This window comes from Tiliqua scincoides, chromosome 5 (assembly GCF_035046505.1).
Source record: "Tiliqua scincoides isolate rTilSci1 chromosome 5, rTilSci1.hap2, whole genome shotgun sequence".
In the NCBI taxonomy this organism is placed as follows: Eukaryota; Metazoa; Chordata; class Lepidosauria; order Squamata; family Scincidae; genus Tiliqua; species Tiliqua scincoides.
Window position 1 is genome coordinate 126,426,105 of NC_089825.1, and position 24,098 is coordinate 126,450,202.

General features: G+C 48.4%; 1 protein-coding gene across 1 annotated transcript in view; it reads left to right on the forward strand.

Moving 5' to 3' along the window:
* The window catches only part of EFNB3 (ephrin B3), a 45,310-nt gene that overhangs the window by 20,232 nt on the left and 980 nt on the right, over positions 1 to 24,098 (forward strand). The window contains exons 2-4 of the mRNA XM_066629081.1: positions 9,385 to 9,677; positions 19,669 to 19,761; positions 22,141 to 22,248. Of these exons, the coding sequence (XP_066485178.1) occupies positions 9,385 to 9,677; positions 19,669 to 19,761; positions 22,141 to 22,248 (494 nt within the window). The remainder of the gene's footprint in view (positions 1 to 9,384; positions 9,678 to 19,668; positions 19,762 to 22,140; positions 22,249 to 24,098) is intronic.

The window sequence follows — 24,098 nt, forward strand, 5'->3', positions numbered from 1 at the left end:
CAAAAATCACTAAGAACACAATTTAGAATGCAATAAGAGCAATTTCAGCTACAAACCAAGTAGCAGGGTGTAACAGTAGATTTAAACTTTCCAGACAATAATCTCCTTTTTGTAATAAAAAGAGGCTGCAGTTGCACCCGGTAGACTTTCCTCCTGCCTCTGGTGAATTTCTCTGCTTGCCATTGCCTAGAGCTAAACACAGCCATTACTTTTCGTACAGGAATCAGGAAGTAGAACCAGGACTCTATACATTCGCATTCCATGTTTTGGGTAATGGACATAGAATTTAGCAGCCGGAGGTTATTTTTTTCCCTTCTTCTCTGAAGGTATTATGCAAAATAGGTAAATGTGTGCAAATGTGTTTCATTTGCATAGTATACCCAGGATATTAATCCAGGGTATTAAAAGGGAGAGTTTATACCACTCTGATACAATATATTGAGATAATATACACATCTGCCTAGTCTTTTGCAATAGGGTGTCAGCAACCACACCCCCCCAAGAGGTCAACAGTCAACAAAACCTTTATTAGGCATAAACATTTGATAGGTGAAGACTCTGTACAGAAACTGTAGAGAGAATATAAACCTAAGTAGTACACAAATATATGTATATGTGCGCACCTACGTGTACACACAAATACGAACGTACATTACATTTTACATACAAACATGAATTATTTAAAATACAGAAAACAATCAGTTACTCTGCAAAGTTACTCCCCAAGAGGTGCCATCTGGCTCTTCCAGTTACCAAACAAGGCAATGGTGCAACTTTCTAGCAATTTTTTTTTTTGGGGGGGGGGTCAGGGACTGATGTATGGGGCTACCACCCCTCACTCCTTCCTCAAAGGAAAACTTTGGTGGCTGACCAAAGCCATCTTTTTGAAATGAAAAAGCAGCTTCCCGTCTCTTGCTCAACTGCTTCTTAGAGGCCTATTTGAAGTTTAGTTTCTGCAAAGCGTGAACTTGCCTCTCAAGACCATTTCTTCCCCCCCCCCCCTTCTGTGGTCAGCGATGTAACTGCTCTTTCTTTTCCCCCAACCTCCTTCCAGTCTTTGAGCATTCTGGAAAGTGTTATCATCGCATCCATGCCCCTGCTGCTGCTGCTGCTGCTATCAAGATGAGACATGTCTACCTCCCCTCTATCTTCTTCCTAGAACCCTCCATCATCATGTTAACCTCTTAAGGGCTTAAAGCCACACAGAGAACAAGGCAGGTGTGCATCAGGAATGTCACTGAGCCACCTCTGCTTCTTAGGGCTTTGCGAAATTCCCAAACTGGTCACACAGGCACTATAATTTTCTCAATGCCTTTGCTGTCTCCGATCTACATTTTTGCTGCCTCTTGTCTCTGCTCCTCACGGAGAGTCTCTGACAACTCCTTCCATCCTGCCCGGTCTAACTGAAGCCAGCCAGACACAGACACAGCACTGCCCTGGCACAGCTCCCATTCATTTCAGTGGGGCTGTGCCCATGATAAAGGAAACAGCGGATTGGTACCCATGGTAATTTAGACCTGTCCCCCGCTCTATAATGTTAATCCAGGTCAACTGCCTCAAGCCCTGGCCTCTCCTCTTGGCTGTGCTGTCATGGCATTCTTTAGATTGAGCCTTCTGGGGCGACAGGGGCCATGCCATGCTTGTGTTTTGTGCAGCCCTCACACTCTACTAGCATGACAGAAATGCTAACTTGTGGTGGTAGGAGTTTGGGCTTTCGTAAGGAAGATGTGAACATAAGTATGGAAAACCCCAAGGTTTCATTCCAGGTCGGAGAGGAATCATGCTGAAACTAAATAGAGCAAAAGGGCTTGTCCACTTCCGGACTCACCTCTGTTTGCCAGGCTCAATACAGAAGGGATCTCAGGGGCTTTGAGACGCAATTCAGATGACCATGAAGCGAAAGGACATCAGTAACATTGGGCAGGGACTAAGACTGACTGAGATGGAGGGAGATCCCAGGAATGTTGCAATGGTGTGACAATACGCAACAGGACAAAACAAGAGTGGGGGCAGTGCCTTCCTCCTCCTCTTCCCTGGAATAATCAGCCATGAAACTGCTGAAGCCAGTGCTCTGGGATTATCTGAATGGGAAGCAGGACTGCAGAAGGGAAGCGCAGCCTGATGCTCGGTTTAGAGGGTCAGGAGCGTTAGACCTCTGTGAGGACCATGCAGTTGGGGAGACCAAGGGAGTTAGGATACCTGGGTTCTTTGAGAGGGGGACTGGATCTTGTGGGCTAGAGCAGGTGAGGCCAAGGAACTTGGGCTCTCAAGAAGACCAGGGCACGGGTCTTGCTGGGAGCTTGCATATAAAGGCAGAGGGAGATTTTTAAATTATTATTTTTAAGGCAGCTGCATTTAACTGGAGGGAGCGCTTTGCATCTTTGCTTTGAATTTTTGCTTGGCTCCCACCCATGAGATGGACACTTTAAATAGTTTCCTTGCCCCATAAACTTAAACTGGGAATCCTGTTGTCGTTGTCGTCCCCCCGCTCCTGCCACGTACCCCTTGGTTCCTGATCTTTCTTCTCACATCCGGTGAAGCTGGGCCAATGACCCTGGCACCCTTCCTCCCATATTAATTATTGCTAGAAGATGGAAACCTCACTGAGAGAGAGAGAGAGACCAAAAGTCAGTGGCTTGGAAAAAACTTAAAAGCTGCTTGAGTGCAGCCGAGAGACCCAGCCCAAGGACCCAGGAATCCTGAAAACACACTCTCCCCCCACCCCTTCCATTTCAGCTTTCCAAAACAGTTATGCACTCCTCTCCAGAGGTAGCTGTAGCTGGAACGCAGGCAAGGAATCCGAAAGCCAGGACCACCCCTATTCAGTACTGTTTCCAACTATGCGTAAAGAAATTCACCCATAGCCACCCCTCTGGATGAATCCCTCTTCCCTCTCTGAGTTTTCCCTGTTGCCTATTTTAGGTTGTAAGTTTATTGTGGCAAAAATGTGTCTCTTTGTGGAATTTTGCAAGGTGCAATATGCGCTGGTGGTGCTATAATAAATCATAAAAGAATAACTCTCATCCATGTAGAAAAGCCACCTCCACCCAGGACTTGGCCATGGAACTTGTTGTGAGTCACAGTGCTCAGCCCCCAAGAATGTCGTGGGAGTGTCTCTGAGTATGTGCAGAGTGTCTTTTTTTCCTTACCGCTAAGCAATTACTGACAATGCATCCAATCTCAGGTTAGGGGTAAAAACTGCCAGATAAAAAAACCCCTGATTTGAGAGCAGGTCTTAGCATTTTGTATATTATTAGAAATTCAACACTTTTTGAGTTCCAGAGACAGTTGCCTCTCAGCACCAAGGAAAGGGTTGATAAGTAACTATTTGCTCAGCCACAGAGGCAGCTATATCTCAGCCCTACACAAACTCCTATATCAGCAGTGCACACACACATACATAGAGCTTGTGGCAGATGCATCTCAGTGCTGAACAAGGGGGCTCTGTGAGCTATGGACCTTCCTTTCAGTTTTAGGGCAAGGGAGGTCAGGAAGAGTTAATTATTTCATTAAGAATAAGGTGCTGAGGCAATCAGGTTGGGTGTCCCCCCCATCGATGATAAGAATCAGAAAGCGTCTCACACCAGTGAGCTAGAACGGGACACCAGCAAGCCACAGGGTCACACAGGCAGGGGAGAGAAGTGGGGTCTCTAATGTTTAACCAGGAGAAGAAAGATTAAATTCCTTCTGGACTCTTGACCGGGCCTAGGAACAGGAGGGGAGGGGTATGCTGGGAGAGACACCTGGATTGTTTGGAAGTAGGGTTTTCTGGCTGGAGAAACGGGGGGCAAGAATTCCTAGTGGAATTGAGAAGGTGGGATTGAGAGTCGGTGGATTGGAGAGCTGTGTGAGAGAGAGGGAGCAAAGGCTGCTGGGAGTCAGGGCACCTGGGTCCCTTGGAATCTGTGTGCACACAGCGAACCCTCACTTTAACGAACTTAGCAGTCTTCAGAAGGAATGACTAGTCATATAAGTTTTGTGCATGTGCACTTGTGGCACGTATGTTCTCATAAATGCATTTGGACTGTTGGCATTTATGGACACCCCGTCGCCCCTCCTATTGGTCAGTTAAACTGCGGGTTCGTCCTGTGTGCGTGTGTTGTGGAGAGGGGAGCTCATTGAGTTGGAGAGAGAATTGTGTTCCAGGACTCCTGGGTTCCCCGTTATGGGTGGAGGGTCTCCTGCTCCCTCGGCTGCTTTTTTCCATTTGCTCCTTAGCTCCTTTCCTGAGCTGTCACTTCCTATTCCATCTCCTCTCCCCCTCCCAACCCCCTGCTCCAATTCCAGCTGAGCCCATGACCCCATTTCAGGGACTGGGGGAGTGCAGTAGACTGGATGGCGTTTTGGGGGGGGAGGGTGGCTCCCTTGCAGAGCAGGAAGCAACAAGTTCTGTCACAAAGCCAACCCCATCTGGCACTGGAGGGAGGCATGGGGAGGGGGAGAGCAGGGCAGGGGGATCCCCCCAAACTTGGGTCTGGACTAAGAAGCAGTGGCATTTGCTTGGGAGGAGCAGCAGCAGCAGCCCCTCCCCAAATGGAGGCTTTGTCCCCTCTCCTGGCCCTAGAACTGAGCCCATCCCCTTCCTGCACTCATTCAGACTAAGCCCCTCCATCACCACCAGTTGGCATGTGTTGCTATGGCAACTGTAGGCATTTTGCCCTTCCAGAAATACTCATGGGCTCCTGGAGGGGAAAGTGGGGCCTAGTGTTGTGTGTGTGTGTGTGTGTGTGTGTGGATTCTGCATAGGGGGGCGGTTTGCCACCAGGATATGTGGGCTCTTGTGTGTGTGATTGTGTGTGTGAGGGAGGGAAGCCTGCTCTGGAAAAGACTAGGGAGGCATGTTTGGAGGAGGGTAGCGGAGTCTCCCCGTCTGCATTCCCTGGAGGAGAAGAGTCAACCAAGTTGGGGGACAGCTGGTCACCAGAACACCAGGGTTCGCCACCAAAGAGAGTGCAACCTTATGGGTTAGAAAAGGAACCTGGCCAGGGTTGTGAGGTTGGGGGGGAGGCAGGTGAGGCAGAGCCTCCCTGTTGTAGTCGTTTGAAAAGCAACGCCGCCGCCATGTGAGGTGCGCTAGCTCTGCGCGTGGGTTGAGTGCGCTAGCTCACCTCACATGGCGGCGGCGCTGCTTTTCAAACATGGCGGCGGCGCTGCTTTTCAAACGACTACAACAGGGAGGCTCTGCCTCACCTGCCTCCCCCCCACCTCACATCCCTGAACCAGGCTCCTGGCTTCTCCAGTATGGGTGCAGTGATGTCTGGCTTTTTGTGTGCATGGGTGTTATGGGCTCTCGCTCTCTGCCCCATATTATAGGCCATGGCTCCTACAGTGATTTTGTTGGGCTGCGTCCCATGTTGCAGAAACAGGTGGAAAGGTGGATGTGACTGTCTGGTATTCAAGATTGCTACTTGCGCCAGGCCATGCAAAAGGCATTTCTTGCACTCCAGATGCACAGCAGAGGGACACTGCTCAAGGATGTGATGGAGCTCTTTATTTGTAGTATGGGAAGGGGTCCCCCTTTTTGTGGCCGGAGGCAGGCAAGTGTGGATGCTGCCTTAAACTCCTGGGGCAGTGGTGGTAGGGATGTATATTTTGTTGTGTTGCTTGTGTGTACACATTTGCTTGTGTATGGTTGTGTTGTCAAGTCAGCATGTGCCACGTGTGCTTTACATTACAAACTTTATTGTTATGGTTTGGGAAAGTCGCCTAGTGAAAAGGTGTGGGTTTGCTAAAGAAAAAAGGTTGAAATTTCTTCAGAACATTTCCTAGGGACTTCCTTGTCAATGAAATAAAATGGATGTTATTTTTAGCACTTTAGCAGGGCTAGATCCAAGGTCAGTGGTATCCCCAAATTAAAACGAAATAAAAAAAATGAGGGGAGACAGTATCTGAGTTCTTAGCAGTGAAAGGTGTCCCCCCCCCCAAATCTGTGAGTGGGAAAAGGTTCATGAAGTGATGAGACATTGCTGAAAGAGAAATGGGAAGACCTGGTGGTGTTCATTATTTATAATGGCCATGTGAGTGCTCCCAGTAGTGTAGCTGAGGGGGGGTACAGTAAGTTCTGCAGACACCACAATGCGCTGTCTGTGCATTGCCATCAGCTGCTTAGAATGGCTCTGAATGTGAGTGGCCAGCACATTGCGACGTCTGCAGTATTTACTGCGCCCCCCCTCCTGCTAGGCTTCTGAGAGTTCCCTGGCTTGAGTGGGAAGCACCCAACCTCTACAGAAGTTTAAAAAATTAAATTAAAAAATAGCAATAGCAGTGTACGTTGATATATTTATAACATTTTATATATCCCTACCTTTCAGGTAAGCGAAAGTTCTCAGAATGGCTCACAACTGAAAAGAAACCATAAAACGATAAATTACAATACAAACTAAAAGCAGAAACAGAATAAGAGGGGGGGGGACCAGAAGCAGTTAGATGAAAATGTTAAATGCTGTTTAGAATAAAATATTGCCGTACAAAAGAAACGGACTAGAAAAATAACAAAACGTGTGTGCCTAGTGCCAGTCTCTCTGGGAAGACGGTTCCACGAGCAAGTCAATACCACCAAGAAAGCCCTGTTCTCCCCCGTCTCACCTCTAAAAAGACCCTCAGAAGGAGGACCTCAGTATTCAGATTGGCTTGTGTGGAAGGAGGCAGCCCTTTAGATAATTGGGTCCCAGACAGTGGATGTTAAAGATTAAAACCAGTGCTTAGAAATTTATTGAATTTTTGTCTAAAATGCTTTTAAGCTTCCTTTCTGTCCCACTTAAGGGGCCACCAAGGTAGCTTACAATATGTCATAAGAACAAAATGTAAAAAACAATAAAACAACCAACAAGCAACCAGACAAGAAAGCAGCCAAAAGAAGCATCAGAGCAAAATTAAAAGAAACGCAGACACAGCGCTTGGAAATGGATTGGTAGCCAGTAAAACTCTTACGGACCAATGTGACGTGTTCCATGTGACGAGTCCTGGTCAATACTGCAGTCTAGCGACTGTTCTTTGAACCTCCTGGAGTTTCCAAGCAGTCTTCAAAGGCCCATCTCTGGCACACTGCAGTAACGTAATCTGGAAGTTTCCACAGCATTGATAACAGCAACTAGACCTTCATCCAGGAGAGGTCACAGGTGTTACGCTTTATATCACTGATGCCACTTCAGCATCTAGAGATAAGGCCAAGTCTAAGAGCAATCCCACTGGCTCAATGAATTCCTGACAGGGCATGGAACCTCTTCCAGGACAGGTAGAAACCACCTCCCGGGTCAGACTTGAATGGTCCTGCATAGCCTGGCACCTCCCCTTGCAGAAATGCTCCATTTACCGCTGAATCCTACAGCAAGAAAGCCCTGCTTGCCAGGATTGTATACTTTTAGGCTGCAATCTTATGCACACTTACCTGGGAGTCAGCCCTATTGACCTTAATGGGACTTACTTCTGAATAGACATGCATATGGTCAGGCCGTTAACATGTGAAATGGTTGAACAACCATTAGCGCACTCATCTTCACAGCAGTCCTGTAAGGCAAATCATTAATATTTGCACTTTGTGAGGGGGGGGGGGAGGGAGATTGAGGTGAGGCGCTGGCTCACATTAAACCATTACTGGCCCAAGTCAGTTCTCCCTTAATGCAGACTGCTTAACTAGGACTGCTGAGCTAGGAGCAGACCCAAGAGTCCTGGTTTTCCTCCACCACTGGTCTAACCCTTCAGGTCTCCAAAATACCCCTTCTTCCCTCCTGCTATTATCTCATTTGGCAGCTGATAGATCCCCAGGGACTGGAACAAGCAGCTCTGGGGTCAAATGTCAACAGGTTTGAATGCAGGGCTGGAATCTCTTGTTGGTCCTCTGGTGCTCACTCACACAGGGAGGGGCTCTGAGGCCATGTGGGACCATAAGATTTTTGGGTTCTTCTGATTTTTGGAGGGGGGAGATGCAGAAATGCAATGAAAGACAGATGTAGGGAAAGGCACACAAGAGGAGGAAGCAAAAAACATATAAATACGTAGGTGGGGTTAACATCTGTTGTGTTTTTGGTGCTTGAATCAGTCTTAATTTACCTTCTAATAGCATTTGATTTAAAATGTTGCCCACCTTCAAAGTTTGAGAAAGAGCGAGTTATAAATTTAAACACTCAGGTATAAGAAAAAGATATGAAACAATTGAGGTTTCAGAGACAATATGGTTTTCAGAGAGTCAAAGCTGGTTTGCAGTAGGACTTGCTCCTGGTATTTTGTACGCACATTCCCACTTTTGCCTCTGGTAAAGCATGTGTTTTGTATTCTTCCAGAAATTTGCAAAGCCTCTTTGACCAGAGGTAAGAGCAGGACTAAAGAATTTTTGGCTCATATCATGTGGGATGTTTCTCAAACCATTTTCAACTCTCTTAAAACAATATTTGTCTCCAGCTTAAAAGGAGAATATAGGAAGGAAGGATTGCGGAGCCATGGTAGGCTGTCGACTGCACATTTTATGTAGCTGGAAGTGTTTTTAACATGTCTTAAGACACGTTATCCCAACATTTTTAAGTAGCCACAAGACTCTTCGTTGTTTTGGGCGCACCAGACATAGCGACCCCTTTGGACAGTGGTTTTCAAACTCTCCATGAGAGTTTGAGCCACTGTAAGTTCTTGCAGGGGTGGAGCGGAGGCAGCAGGGGTGCGTGGGTCGCTCCGCTTTCACTTTCACTGCTGTGGGGAGCCCTAACAAAGGTTTGCACCGGGCTCCCTGCACCCTGGGGAGGCTGCAGGAGACTTGGGTAAGTGTCCCCTTAAGGGGGCAGAGGCCAGGGCCCACAGGCTGGGGCATTGCGATGCCCCAGTTTGAAAAGCCCTGTCTTTGGAGGATGATGGAAAAATTGACATGTTTCAGAGTAACACAGCACTGTGGCAGCTATTTTCAAGTTACAGGGTGAGCCTCTGAGAACGCACAGAGTGCCTCACTACCAAGTAACCCCACCCATGTCCCTACAAACAAGAATGTCCTCTCTGCCAACAGCAGGTGTGGGCCCCAGAATATCTTCTTTTACTTGAGAGTCCCCTTCTCTCTGGAAACCCGGGTATCCTGGTTATTTATTTAGTAAAATACATTTTTATCTCACCTTTCTTTCATCATGGAACTCAGTTGACATTGATGGAGTTTCCAGGTGGTTTCCTATCCAGGTGCTGATCAAACTCAGACCAAGGTGATGGCGTTACGTCCTTCACATTGTGCCTAACCCCCCAGGGCCCCTTGTTTCTAGAAAACACTGGAATCCTGGCTCCCAGCCCTTTCCGATGGAACCTGCTATATGGTTTCCCCCACCCCCAAGAAGTGAGCTTTTTGTGTTGGAGTCTTGCTGTCCATTGCCTTCCACATGCTCTGTTTGGCTCATTTGCTAAGTTGTTCCCCTGCAGGTTCCAGAATGAGGGGGGCTACATCTTGTACCCTCAGATCGGTGACCGCCTGGACCTCATCTGCCCACGCTCAGTGCCACTGGGCCCCTTCTCCACAGAGGATTACGAATATTACAAGCTGTACCTGGTCCAGACGGAGCAAGCGGAACGCTGCGAGATCCTGCGCAGCCCAAACCTCTTGCTGACCTGTGACCGGCCAGAACACGACATGCGCTTCACGATCAAGTTCCAGGAGTACAGCCCCAACCTCTGGGGACATGAGTTCAAGACCAACCAGGATTATTACATCATCAGTAAGTTCCAAACACGGGGGAGGGGAAAACTTCCTTTTTCTTATCTTTCTGAAAGCAGGTATTTTCAGGACATGCTGTTACCAAATGAGCTAGGTACTCAGCATGTGGTCGGTCTGTGGAACTCCTTGCCGCAGGATGTGGTGCTGGCGTCTAGCCTAGACGCCTTTAAAAGGGGATTGCACAAGTTTCTGGAAGAAAAATCCATTACGGGGTACAAGCCATGATGTGTATATGCAACCTCCTGATTTTAGAAATGGGTTATGTCAGAATGCCAGATGCAAGGGAATGCCAGATGCAATGCCAGATGCAAGGGACCAGGATGCAGGTCTCTTGTTGCCTTGTGTGTTCCCTGGGGCATTTGGTGGGCCGCTGTGAGATACAGGAAGCTGGACTAGATGGGCCATGGCCTGATCCAGTGGGGCTGTTCTTATGTTCTTAACTACAATTCCCAGGAGGCCTTGCAGGTCTCTTGTTACCTGGTGTGCTCCCTGGGGCATTTGGTGGGCCACTGTGAGATCCAGGAAGCTGGACCAGATGGGCCTATGGCCTGATCCAGTGGGGCTGTTCTTATGTTCTTATGTTATGTTCTTATTTGTTTAGGGGAATTAATATACCTGCTCTGTTGGACCGTAGAGCACTGGGATCTTAGACTGGATGCGAACCAGCGTTCTGCAAAAATTCCTTTGAAAGAAGAGACTGAGAGAAATATTCCAATAAATGATTACAGCTTTATTAAAAGGGACACAACATAGATATCCAAAAGAAATCAGTAAAGGGCTATTGTAGTGCCCTAACCAGAGTGTCCTATAGTGGTGAGTGCAGTGTCGTGAGAGTGTATTTGGTGCATCCGAAGAAATCAGAAAGAGAATGGTAGGGAGGGATTTCAAGGATCCCTCCTCTGCCAACCCCAGCTGCTAGCTAAAGATGGGGAGAGAAGGGAACAAGGGGAGTGAAGGAAGAGAAAGAGTTCAAAGCGCAAGGCATAGCTGCCCGTCTGGACGTCTGGTCTGTGAGCAGCAGTTTCTGTGAGCAGCGTGTGTGGACACCCCGGAGAGTGGACACCCCGGAGGGTTAGGGCACTCAGGAGAGTGACTCCATGTTTGGGCACTCAGGAGAGTGACCATTTGCTAGTCAAACCCTCTTAGTATTTAAGGATATTGAAAAGTTGCTTACGTGTAAGCAGAATATTTGGGGGATAAATGTGTAACTTAGGGTGTTTGCTTTTAATGTACCAATAGGTAACTTGGGTGTGAATGGAGGGAATTCTTCTTAATCAACCAGGATGCAGGTAAACAGGGCCAGCAGTGTCAGCTAAAATACAAATTAGCTTTTTGGTGCCAGAGGATGTCTAGCAACTTTAAGTGAGGTTTACCTAAGTTAATGCAAAATACAGGTATACTCCAATGTTTTGGTACAAAATACAGAAGTTACTGAAATATCATTCAGGAAAGCAAACACCAACTGAAGATACAATGGAAAACCGTCTGACAAGATTACTGAGTTTCCTTTAGCTAGATGAGATGTCTGGAGATGTTTGGCTCTCATTGGGCAGGCAGTCTCCAGCAGGTGTAAAACATTTGGAGCCAAATTTTGAAGAATAGGAAGTAATGGTGAAAATTGGGGAAGTTCTTGATTTGAACTAACTTTTTAAGGTTACTTGAGACAGATTGTGAATGGAAAATGATGAGAATAAGGATAAGTTGTATGTGATTAAAAAATATATAGAAAAATTCTTATTCTTGTATATAAAAATGCAAAATAGAATTTTTGTATATAATAGATTTTATAATCTAATAACAGATAATAACAGATTTTGTGTGTGTGTGTGTGTGTGTGTGTGAGAGAGAGAGAGAGAGAGAGAAAGAGAGAGAGAGTTTGTCTTGAACTTCTGTCAAACAGAAGTTCAAGGCAGTGCATGAAAATTAAAAACCAATACAAAACTAAAGATAAAATTAAACTGGTATACTGTACAAAGCAAACTTGAAAAAATAGGAACAGAGGAAACCCCCAACCATCAAAAACAGTAAAACCTGTCAAATCAGGAGTTAGTAAAGCACGTCTAAAAGAAGTGAACACTGATGTGTCTTTTTGAGGGAAGACATTCCACAGCCTGGAACCCATTGCAAAAAAGGCCATCATCTCTGAGGCCACCTGTCTGACTTGGAGATGCTCTTAAAAAGGAGATCCTTAGGAGATCTTTAGCTCTTAAAAAAAAACTGAGAAAGCAGTCCTTTGGCTACCCTGGATCCGAGCCACAAGAACATGGTGAGAACCCTGCTGAATTAGGCCTGAGGGGCCCATCCAGTCCAGCATCCCATTTCCCACAATGGCCCACGACCTGCCTCTGGGAACACCCCACAAGCAGGACAGAAAGGCATACCCCTCTCCTGCCATTGTTCGCTGGATTCAGACATGCTGTTGCTGAACCCAGAGACGGCACATGACCCCCCCACCAGTGACAGACCTCTGGTCCCTTTTTAAAGACATCCAAGTGGGTGCCCATAATCACATCTTATGATAGTGAATCCCATAGACTAGGTACGTTCCCTGTGAAGAACTATGGAAGGCCCATCCTTCCAATCAGTTTCACTGCATGACCCAACCTAGTTCCAGTGTTGTGAGAGAGGGAGAGGAACTTCTTCGTCTTTCTGCAGCATGCACGATTTTATGTCTCCATCACATCCTCTCTTAATGGCCTTTATCCTGGCTAAAAAACCTCAGTCATTGTGCCCTTTCCTCATTTCACACCTGTTTTGTACCTTTCTTCTGTGTTTCCAGAGAGGGTCAGTCTTAAGTGCTGGGCAGCTTCCCTTCATGGTAGCCAGGCAGGGTCACATAGACTAGAACTCAAGGGGAGGGACTCTCCTTTAATCTCCAGGCTGGTCTTGCCTAGCTACCAAAAACAGAGTCCATTTGGCTCCTACTGAATCTTCAGCCAGGACAGTATGCAGTATTCCCCATAGATTTGTATAGAGGAATTAGAAGATGAATGGAGTCTGATTCTCAATCCATTGGACTGATGTTTTCATTTGAGCTATCTATTAATGCTACAATCCATATATCTGGCTTGGAGGCTGATGTAAAGGACAAGTTACTTATTCTTGTTAAAAACCAGCAATTTCACATTTGAGTTTCAGAAGAACTCTTGGGTGGGTGCCATCTGGCCCAGTGATTGGTTAGTTTTTAATTTTACTGTGGGCTGTCTAGAACCCTATCCCTCATCACATCAATTTGATCCAATAGCTGACCCGAGAAGGTCAGTCGCAGCACAAGTATCTGCCCTACAGCTTCTACAGTGAAGACGCTGTTACAAAAACTTCACTCCTCTGCAATTTCACATCTTCTTGAAGCTTCTCCTTTATTTCTTTGCTCTCTAATGTTCCAGCCACCTCCCTGGCAGGCTTCCTGCTTTTGATGCATTTAAAGAAGCTTTATTTCGCTGCTTACCTTGATTTCTATTCTTTAGCAATAAGCTTCTCATAGTCATTTTTGGCATCCCCTATTATCACCTGACATTTCTTTTGCCAGAGTTTATGTTCCTTTCGTTGTCCTCGTTTGGGCAAAATGTCCATTTTTTGAAGGAAGGCTTCTTGTCTTCTGAAGCCTGGATTCCACTCCTGGACCTGGTGGTGCATTTCCTGTTTTCTGCTCTCCATTTAGGACTGCTTTATAGGTCAGACATACAGGACTTAGATTGGCACCCATGTTAAAAAAACATAGAGAAACGGAAGCCAGATGAGGGACTGGTTTGAATGCTGTTACTGGACATCGATTAGCCCCTCTTCACACGTAGCATGCATGCTTCGCCTGCTTCCCAGGACACTGGGGCTTTTGTGCATGATCACATGGGGCAAACTGCCCCGCTGTATGCACTGCGAATATACAAGTACTTTAGCAGTGTGTGGGGTGGTGGCTGGGTTATGCCCCCCACCCCATTGATTGAGCAGAAAAGCCTCAAGGTGAGAGGATCATGCATGCTTGTGTTGTCAAAGGGGCCAGTTTGGAAAGTGTTAGAACCAGTCCCAGATCTTCCATTGCTGGCAAAATATGATCACACCCCAGTTCGCAATCAGCCTGAGGCATTCTGAACTGGTTGCACTTTTGAAGCACTCTTCCTAGGCATCCCTGGGTATTCTAGTGGTTCAGTGCTGACCCCACCCCCTTTCCAGACCCAGGTCAATGGCACTGGTAGGAGGATGAGTTGCCAGCATTTAAGGAAAGCAGATGAAGTGCCTGTCCTCCTTATCCCCTTTCCACTTTGGGGGGAATGAAGGGCAGGCCTACTCGGAGGATGGCTAGTAGGATGCCCCCCCCCCGTTTTTTCAAGGAAGAGGAGAGAGGTTGAGTCATTGGATCTTCCTTGGTCATCCCAGTTCCTCTTCTCTTTTCCAACCACCCCCCTTACCCCACAGCAACGCAGTCACATCAGTTCTGGCTGCCTGGGGTGGCCCTTCAGCCATCACCATGGCAACTGTCTCCCAGCAAACCTATGCATGCCAGCAACTTGACTGTACCACGGCAACCACGTTGTGGTTAGCAGCCAATGTTTCCCCCCACACCTCCATCTTCCCTCGTGTTGTTTTTCCACAGGGTTGTCTCTGTCTCCATTTCCTCCCTTCAGTTTCCTGGGAGTTGTTTCTGAAGGGCCCCCTCTCAGGCTTACCATGCTTGAGAAGCCACTGCTTCTGAAGTGGGTTCGTGGACCAGTTTAATGGAAGGTCCTTTGTTCCTGCCACTAGAAGGTGAAGTGATGTGCAGGGTTAGGGCTATCTGGACCTCATTTCACAAACCAAAACCAAGCACAGGATGCTGGGAAGCAGTTTTCAGTTCGTTCTCTCTCTCCACACACACACACTCACACACACAATCTTCCTCTTTCTGTTTTTCTTCCATCTTCAGTTCTCTCTGCTTTGTAGCCTGGTATATGCCCCTGGGCAAGGAGACACTGTTGAAAGAAACCCACTCTGCCCGCACTGCTTGCCCCTCCCAGTCCTATTTCCAACCATTGCATCTCCAGTGGGGCAGGCAAGGGAAATCTGGATCTGATGTGTGATGGGAAATCTGGATCTGAATTCTTTTTAATAAGGGGAGTCAATTCAAGGTCATAGCCTTACACACTGGGCAAAACAACTGAAGGTTTTATGTCAGTTCTCCCCCCACCACCACCACCACCTAAAACATGACATTCTTCTCAAAGCCAGCTGACGGAAGCAACCCTCTAGGGGACTGTAGGGGCAGGAATGGTGGACTTTTGGTGGAGACCAGGCATTGCTGACCCAGTTTTCTTTTTCTCAAATGATTTTATGCCCAGCCAAGCATGAGGGGAGAGAGCAAGACAGCTGAGTGGAAGGGAAGGGAGGAGGGCAGTCGATGGGGGGTGCGCGTGGGGAAGAGAGGCGATGGCGCCGTCTAGGACAGGAAGTGATGGAAGAGGAAGTGACAAGCAACCTGTGTAAACAGCTGGCCCCCCAGAAGTGGCTGCATCTCAGCAATGTAGGCAAGGACTATAGGGCATGACTTGAACCCCAGACACTATTATTCATGTCAGGACACAGCCATAATAAAGAGGGTAAAGCAGCTACCACGTTTTCCAGACTCACAAAGAGAGTCTGGTCCAACAAGAAGCTGACGGAACATACCAAGATCCAGGTCTACAGAGCTTGCGTCCTGAGTACACTTCTGTACTGCAGCGAGTCATGGACTCTTCACTCACAACAGGAGAGGAAACTGAACGCTTTCCACATGCGCTGCCTCCGACGCATCCTCGGCATCACCTGGCAGGACAAAGTTCCAAACAACACAGTCCTGGAACGTGCTGGAATCCCTAGCATGTATGCACTGCTGAAACAGAGACGCCTGCGTTGGCTCGGTCATGTCGTGAGAATGGATGATGGCCGGATCCCAAAGGATCTCCTCTATGGAGAACTCGTGCAAGGAAAGCGCCCTACAGGTAGACCACAGCTGCGATACAAGGATATCTGCAAGAGGGATCTGAAGGCCTTAGGAGTGGACCTCAACAGGTGGGAAACCCTGGCCTCTGAGCAGCCCGCTTGGAGGCAGGCTGTGCAGCATGGCCTTTCCCAGTTTGAAGAGACACTTGGCCAACAGACTGAGGCAAAGAAGGAAGGCCCACAGCCAGGGAGACAGACCAGGGACACACTACACTTGCTCCCATTGTGGAAGGGATTGTCACTCCCAAATCAGCCTTTTCAGCCACACTAGACGCTGTTCCAGAACCACCATTCAGAGCGCGATACCATAGTTTTTCGAGACTGAAGGTTGCCAACTACTAGTGTCTCTGAACATGTACAGAGTGACCTTTCTTGCTGGTGAGCCACCACCTTAACACTTGTGGAATTCAGGAACAGGGCTTAATGGGTTTGTAGGCCCTGCTTCATGACAGCTTCAGCCTCACAATCCCCTGCTTTGCAAAATAAAACCTATGACTCTCTCCGATCTCATTGTCTTGGCCCATCAGTTGGGAGAGGAAAACCTCTTTTGTTTTCTACTGATAGTGTTTCTAACTGCTTAAAAGTGAGGGGCTTGGCTGTGGGAGATGGGGAAGCTTGGAAAACATCTCTGGAGGTTTGGGCAGAGCCAGACTTGGATGCTCTGATGTGCAAGAAAGTAGAGGACAGACAGATCTGAGATATGGGGCACTACGCACTGGGAAGGTCTCCTGCATATACTCAGTTGAAATGAATGGAAACACTGCAGGATAACTTTTCTGTGGATTGTACGCTGTACAAATTAATATGTATGCCATATTAATGCCATTTGGATAATCTCCTTCAAGTTTAGAGCCTTGTGGAAGATTGATGTGTCTGGACCTAAAGCCTGCGAAGGAAGATTAAAACCAGTGCCTCTGAGCATGCACAGAGTACTTCTCCCATCCCACTGCATAATGAGGGCCTCACATATTTAGGGTTAAATGAAAGGCATCCAGATCAAAGGATGATATGGACATTCAGGCAGATCTATGCCTAGCACCTCTTTAGAAAACACACACTAGACAATGGAAATTATGGGATGTATTTAACTATTAGGCAGGTTTCACAGGCCATCTCTCTGCATGGAGGCTTGCCAATGCACCATCATTTTGTGCTGGTGGCAAAGACAGGAGCTGTGGCGACTCTCAGACCTGGTTGTGTCTGCAGTCTCCCTAAAATTGCAGTCCACCATCCAGTTGTGTGCTTTGTGAGGGTTCATCTGAGCGCATCTAAACTGAGTCGACGGGCCTGGCTTCCTAGCGCCCCTGGCAGCTGCTAGCAAGGAGTTCTGTGCTGCCTGCATACAACTCCTCCTCCCTTTTAACCATTAGACCCACTTTTCTTTGCAGAGCTAGCATGAGAACCCCAGGGTCCAGGCTGTGAAATTCCTAAACTCATAATAAGACAAGCTTAAGTCCTTATGTTCCACACTAATTCTTCAAGGAGTGCTCCTCTGTTTATGCTCATGGTAGCCAAAAGGGAGCTGAGTCCCTACTTTATCTTTCTTGAGAGAATGGGGAAAGCCCACCCTCTGGCTGTGGAAGCTAAGAGAGCGGTGAGGCCTGGTGTCCAGGAGAATGAGCTGGGCATGGCCGTGTCGCTGGCGTGAACTTAGTCTCTCCTTTGAACCAAGTAGGTGGCACAGTGCTGAGGGCCTCAGGGCAAAGCCCTTCACAGGCCCTCCAAGGCGCCCCACCGTCCCCCTGTGGGTGCCACTGACAAGCGGATCCTCTGATGGGCACGAGCCCCAGCCAGCACCCCACCTGGCTGACCTTGGGTGCGGTTCTGAGGCAAGACTCATGCTCTCAGTTTCAGCCTTCCCCCATCTGCCGCGTGGAGGTAATGATACTGGCCTACTTACAGGTCTATTTTAAGGATTACAAAATAATGAATGTGGAAGTGTTTTGAACACTGCAAAGCACGATGTAAATGCTTATTATTTACTGTTAAAGAGTATTAAGGGGAGCAAACACACAGTAAATAATCTGGAATATGTGTCCTTTAGCCTAATGTACACTGGAGTGAGGATTTAAATCAGGGGTGCTCAAACTTTCAACTTTAGGGATGCTGGACCTTTAACAAGTGTATAGAAGAGAGAATTGCAGCAGGTGCAACTTGTCATCTCACAGATGACAAGCTGCACCTGCTGAAATTCTCTCTTCTATACACTTGTTAAAGGTCCAGCATCCCTAAAGTTGAAAGTTTGAGCACCCCTGATTTAAAATATGGCAGTGCAGAAGGTCTTAATGTTTATGTTATTAGTCTTTTGGGTCTGCAGCAGGAGGCAATGTCTCCTTCACTGCCTGGGTTGGCTCTCGTGTTCATGAGTTTGTTCCACGGATGCTCCTGTGTTGGCCAGAGGACTGGTCTAGGTGGCCTTTTGAGGTCTGCCAATTCTACGAAAACTGTCTTTCAGATTTGGGAAAGTTGTATAAAGCTCACTTAGAGGAATGCCAGTTATGATAACATCATTTACAACTGAGCCCCCCTCCATCACTCAAATTTATGGCGCTAGCACATTTAGAATACTGCGTACTGTTCTGGTTGCCCCATCTCAAAACGGACATCATAGAGTTGAAAAATATGCTGAGAAGCACAACCAAGATTAGCAGGAGCACCTTCCTCATAAGATTTGTGGCTTTTAGTTAAAAAGAAACGATGTTTGGGGGAAGGGACCTGATAGGGGTTTCTAAAATTATGCCTGGTGTAGACAGAGGGAAGAGCCCCCCCTTTTTCTCTCATAATCCTAAAAGTGGGATCACCTCACAGCCCTGATGGGGAGGAGACTCAGGAGAGGTACAATACAGTCCTTCTTCGCACAGTGCGTCCTTAGGAGGTGACATGTGCTACCACAGGCTGTGGTGATGGCCACAAGCTTGGAAGGCTCGAAAATGGGGGACGGGCAGATTCCTGGGGGAGGAAAGTCACAAGCCACGGCTCACCTTCAGAAGCAGCATAGCCCGGAATACCTGCTGCTGGGGGAGCACCAGTGCGGGAGGTTCTTGCCTTCACGCTATGCTGGGGGGGCTTCCCAGAGGCACCTGGCTGCCCACTGCTGGAAACAGGATGCTGGACTTGGGGGACCTTTCTAGACTGATTCCTTCCCGTTTTGCAGATGGCCAGGGAGCTGGGAGAACAGCAAGTTCCTGGCTGAGGTGGTTTTCAGCTGAGGAAGTCGCACCTCACGTTCTTCGGTGCAACGCTTGCGGGAGCCTCCAATGGGGCAGGGGCAAGCTGCCAAAGCAAGCTACCTGGATACTCTTCTCCTTGTGCCTCTCCATCACTCTGTTGCTTTTGCTCACACCTCCCGGACCTTTGCTGTAACTTCACCAGAGTCCCAAGTCTTTTCAAAGGGGCTGCAGTTGTCACGAGGGGTGCTTCTTCTGCGGTTCACCTGCCCTCTACCCACACTTGGGGGTCACGAGAGGCTGGCCACCAGCCAGGACACCTGAGTGATCTCTGCCAGGCTTTGGCACATCAGGCGTATTCCGTCTCTTGGCTCATCTTTGCAGCTGCTGGCTTATTAGCAGATCACGAGGGAAACTTTTTCTGTGCAAACATTAAGCATCTTGTTAAAATATTCAGTGACCCTGCAGAACAGGCTGCGGCTGAAAGGAGGAACCAAGAGACTGGTTGGGAGGTCATGACACCTGAAGAGTGGAAATGACTGGGCAAAAATGGCTGGCAGGCCAGAACTGGGGGCACCCCTGCACCCGGCCTGTGGCCTGATCTCCACAGTCCACTTAATACCAAGGTCTGCATTCGCCCATGTAGGGCTTTGAAGGGAATACAGTCTGGTCCTGTAAGGCCTGCAGTCCTGATTTCCTTTACAATCTATCCTACCCCCGACCACATCTTCCCTATATCAAGGAGAAGACCAGCTATATTCCAGAGCTTTGCTTCATATGGGTCATTTGTGGAAGGAGGGAAGTGGGATCCCTTGTTTCTTTCCCTTCCCGGGCCCATTACTACTGCTGATCTTTCTCTCTCCTTCCCCACAGCAACGTCTGATGGTACCAAGGAAGGGCTGGAGAACACAAAGGGTGGTGCCTGCCTTTCCAAAGGCATGAAAGTTGTCCTGAAAGTTGGGCAGCGTAAGTTGCAGAGATGGGGAGAAGGCTAAAAATGGGGGTTGGGGGAGGAAGAAGGGCTAAAAGGAGGGGCTTCCTGGCTTTTCTTTGCATCTTGCAGAAGAATTGGATATGCTGGGAGTGGGGGGGGGGGAGTTGGTCCAAAAACCTTGAGGCCTTTGGGATGGAAAGAGGGGGTATCTAGTGCACCAGAGCAGATCATTCAGGGAACCAAGACATTGGACCAAGAGTGAAGTCTTGTGGCTTAGAAGAGGGGATGCTGGGAAGGATTTTTTGCAGCCTCCAAGTGGGGAGGCTTCCCATGGCTGGCTGGTGTGCACCTACAGCAGCCAGCAGGTCTTCTGGGCTCTTCTTGGAGCCCTTACTGTTGCTTTGCAGTCCCCCCCCCTCCGGATTTGAGAATACCCACACCAGCCAGAGCAAATGACTGCCCAGTAACTGGGAGCAATAGAAATGGAGTCAACTGGGGCGCAAAAACAGATTGTGTGGGGCAGGGGTCATCATAAACCCTATAATTACTTCCCTCCTCCCCTCCTCCTTTTCTAGTCCTTCCCTTGCCCCCACTTAATTTCAGTCCGCAGCTCCCCCACCCTTCATGGATCGTGAACTCCTGCTCAGATAGGCATTTAGCAGACAAATCAGTTGGAAGAAGTTTTTCATGAGATACAGAGGTTTTGATGAATCAGTGTTGTGGGGGTGGAATTGGGAATCCTGGGCTTGAATTTTCCCCGGGCAGCCTTGGGCAATCTATTTTTGCTCGGTCTTAGGCAATTTGCAAGGCTTTCGTGACAATAAAATAGAATGAACATTAATTGGGGGACAAAATATACTCAGGCAAGCTCTCTTGTCTGAAATGGGTCTGCAAAATTTTTCATCGTTTTTTGCTGACTTGAAATTTTTAACAGTGTTTTTGTAAGAATTCTGCTGATTTTCAAATTTGTGCATTTCCCCCCCCCCCACCCCCATGAGCTGAGGAAATAAAATAAGCTAAAAGAATATTTTAAGTTCTCCTGAATTTAAATTATTGGAATGAAAATGAAAGTAATTCAATTCAAGTAGTTGTTGGATAGGATCCCAAAGGATCTCCTCTATGGAGAACTCGTGCAAGGAAAGCGCCCTACAGGTAGACCACAGCTGCGATACAAGGACATCTGCAAGAGGGATCTGAAGGCCTTAGGGATGGACCTCAACAAGTGGGAAACCCTGGCCTCTGAGCGGCCCGCTTGGAGGCAGGCTGTGCAGCATGACCTTTCCCAGTTTGAAGAGACACTTGGCCAACAGTCTGAGGCTAAGAGGCAAAGAAGGAAGGCCCATAGCCAGGGAGATAGACCAGGGACAGACTGCTCTTGCTCCCGGTGTGGAAGGGATTGTCACTCCCAAATTGGCCTTTTCAGCCACACTAGACGCTGTTCCAGAACCAGCATTCAGAGCGCGATACCAGAGTCTTTCGAGATTGAAGGTTGCCAACTACTGGATAGGATGCTGCCAACTGCAGAGATGGCAGGAGGGATGATGACCTGGACTGGAAGAATTAAGACTGGGAGGAGTGCATTGGTGGAATTGGAAGGCATTGTCTTCCTGGCAAAAGGAATCTTCCATTTGGGAGATGGGAGTCTACAGGCAAGTGCAGTCTTGCTGGGCTCCCATAATCAGTGAATTTGGCCACCAGGTGCTACTTCAGGTGTTTTTTAATCCCTATTAGCAGCAGAGGGGCGAAGGAGCTGCCTACCCATAGCAGTCCAGGTGAGTCCTTAATTCGGATCACGTCACCAGACAGAAGAGCACATTGTCTCCATCTGCTGGTGACCCTTAGTCCTGCAGCTCAGCAGAGCTTCGGTGGGCCGCTGTGAGATACAGGAAGCTGGACTAGATGGGCCTATGGCCTGATCCAGTGGGGCTGTTCTTATGTTCTTATGTTCTTAGCTTCGTCTAATTGTCCCTATGCAGCCTTGCAGGTTCCTTTCCACACACACCAACTCTGTCTTGTTTCTGCTGTGCAAAATTTACACTACAGAAAAGGTCAGTCCGTAGATACTGTTTTCCAGCTGGACCGGCGTTTTCCAGGAGCAGGACTCTGCAGACGCTCAAGGCAAGCAGAGTTCAGTGATGTCCTTCTCCATCTTCTGCAGAATCTTGTCTGACAGCCTGCTTCTATCCTGTCTATCCACAAAGTTGGTCTGATAAAAGGAGTTCACGTATTTCTTAGAAACAGCATTGCAATAGTCGGCATGCCAGGACAGGGGAAGATGGCCAGAGAATGTTCAGTGCTGGGAACAGGAGAGGGACACACCTCTGTGTGCGCGCGCTCCTGTTTGGTACCTTCCCTCCTCCCCTTTGTTGGCCCAGATTGCCCATCGCTGTCTCTTTGCCCTTGCCCCCCAGATCCCAACACAGGCTCCAAATCCCAGAAGTCAGTTCCAGATATGCCTGCTGAGAAGGAGCGAGGGACGTCGGGTGCTGCTGAGCCCAACAAGGAAATGGTGAACCCAGGTATGCCCCTTCCAGCACGACAGGGACAGGGTGACAGGCACTGCTTAGAAGAGCTAGTGAGAGCTGGACTACCCACTGCAGCATCGTGGCAAAGAGACGGAGCTGAGCTGTGAGCCAGGATGTCCCTATTATAAAGCTCATCTCTGCTCACTAGGCCTGGGCAACTAACTCTCTCTGAGTAGTGCTTTCCTGATCGGGTGTTGCAAGAACAACACGAAGAAGCGCTTTCACACTCAGAAAGCGATGATGATGATTACCTGCTCTCTGTGGGGCAAAGTATCCAGAAACGGCAGCGGGTTCAGGTGGGCCCAGTTTGCTGATGGGGGAAGCCTGGAGCATGTTACTGTCATCCCACAAGACCTATACTGGCCTCCCATCCATTGGTGGGTACAATTCAAGGTGCAGATTTTTTTCCTTTACAGCTCTGAAGGATTTGGGCCTTGATCCCAGCAGGATGACTTTCTGCTGATTGAACCTACCCATCTGTTAACATCTTCGGAAGAGGCTCCATCCTGCATGCTATGCCTGAGCAAGACTCATCTGGCAGCATGCAGGACACCGCCTTTTCCATGATGGCCCCCCCCCCGGGGGATTGTGATGACCCTTCTTTCTTTGCTTTTAAAAAAGTGCTCAAGATGCACCTTTTCTGCAACGTTCAGCTTGTGAGCTGTTCCTGTATCTGCTGCTGCGGGTTTCATTTTTTGTCTGTATTTAATTCCTATTTTAAATGACTGGTTTTTAGTTTATTGTGAGTTGCTTTGTTTTTATACCCCTGTTAGTTGGGACTACCTAGTGAAAGATGAACTAGGAATGCATGGATGAATGAACAAGTGTGTACATTTATTATTATGGAGGAACACTGAGCCCCCCCCCCCTCCAAGTCAGAGGGAAGGTCTTGGCAGAGCTACTCAGTGGAAGAACAAGAGAGAAGGTAGCTAGAGACAAATGGATGCAAATCCCAGATGTTCTGGCCTCAAGAATCCTTTGCTTCACGCATGGACCCTGCCCCATCCCCAGGAACCTGCTAGTACGTTCCATTTCTTAGAGCACTCCAGTGCTCCTGCTCTTATCTCGCTCCCTTCCCCCCTCCCAGAGTGCCCAGGCATCCTGGCTCCCAGCTTCTCCAGCTCCTAACTCATCAAGCTTCACTCGCAAGGCAGTGTTGGGTTGGGCAGAGTCTGTGGATCGGCACTGAGGGGGTCTGAGGCCTTTTCCAGTCTGGGTTCAGGCTGCTGGCAGACTGGAAGACCCAGACAGGGCAAGTGGGGAGGAGGTGCTGGGATTCATCTGCTCAGGAAGGTCTCTTGTGGCAGGGCTGGGGCTGGGGGTGTGTGCAGGTTGAACTTTATTGATAGTGATGGTTGAAATGAACCCTGCAGAGCTGGGCCAAGGGAGGTATTGGGGAGGCAATTAGCTCCATTAACCAGAGTTGACAGACACTAATGAGCCCCTTCCCCCACCTAGTTTGGCTCGCTTTGCCACTTGAAGAGCACCTCTGCACCGGTGGCTTTTCAGCCATTCGGATCTGAAAATATGACCGGGGTGCTGGAACATGGAAGGGGCTCCCTGCGGCCGGCTCAGGCCTCCCAGCCCAGGCCTGCCTGCCTCTGCTACAAGAGGCAAGGATGGCCAATGGCTCAATTGGCTCTAGCAGTAGTCAAGCAAACTTTCCCTACGCATAAGCACCCTACAGCCCGGACTTCTTTCTTCTGGGAGCCTGCCGGGGCCCAGGGCAGGGGCAGACGGTTGCAAGGAAGTGGTCAGAACGTACAGTCCCCACCTTCTGCCTGAAGTGGTCTAATCGCGGGACAGTTTTTTCCCTTGATTTTTCTGGATGTGTCTGTGGCCCC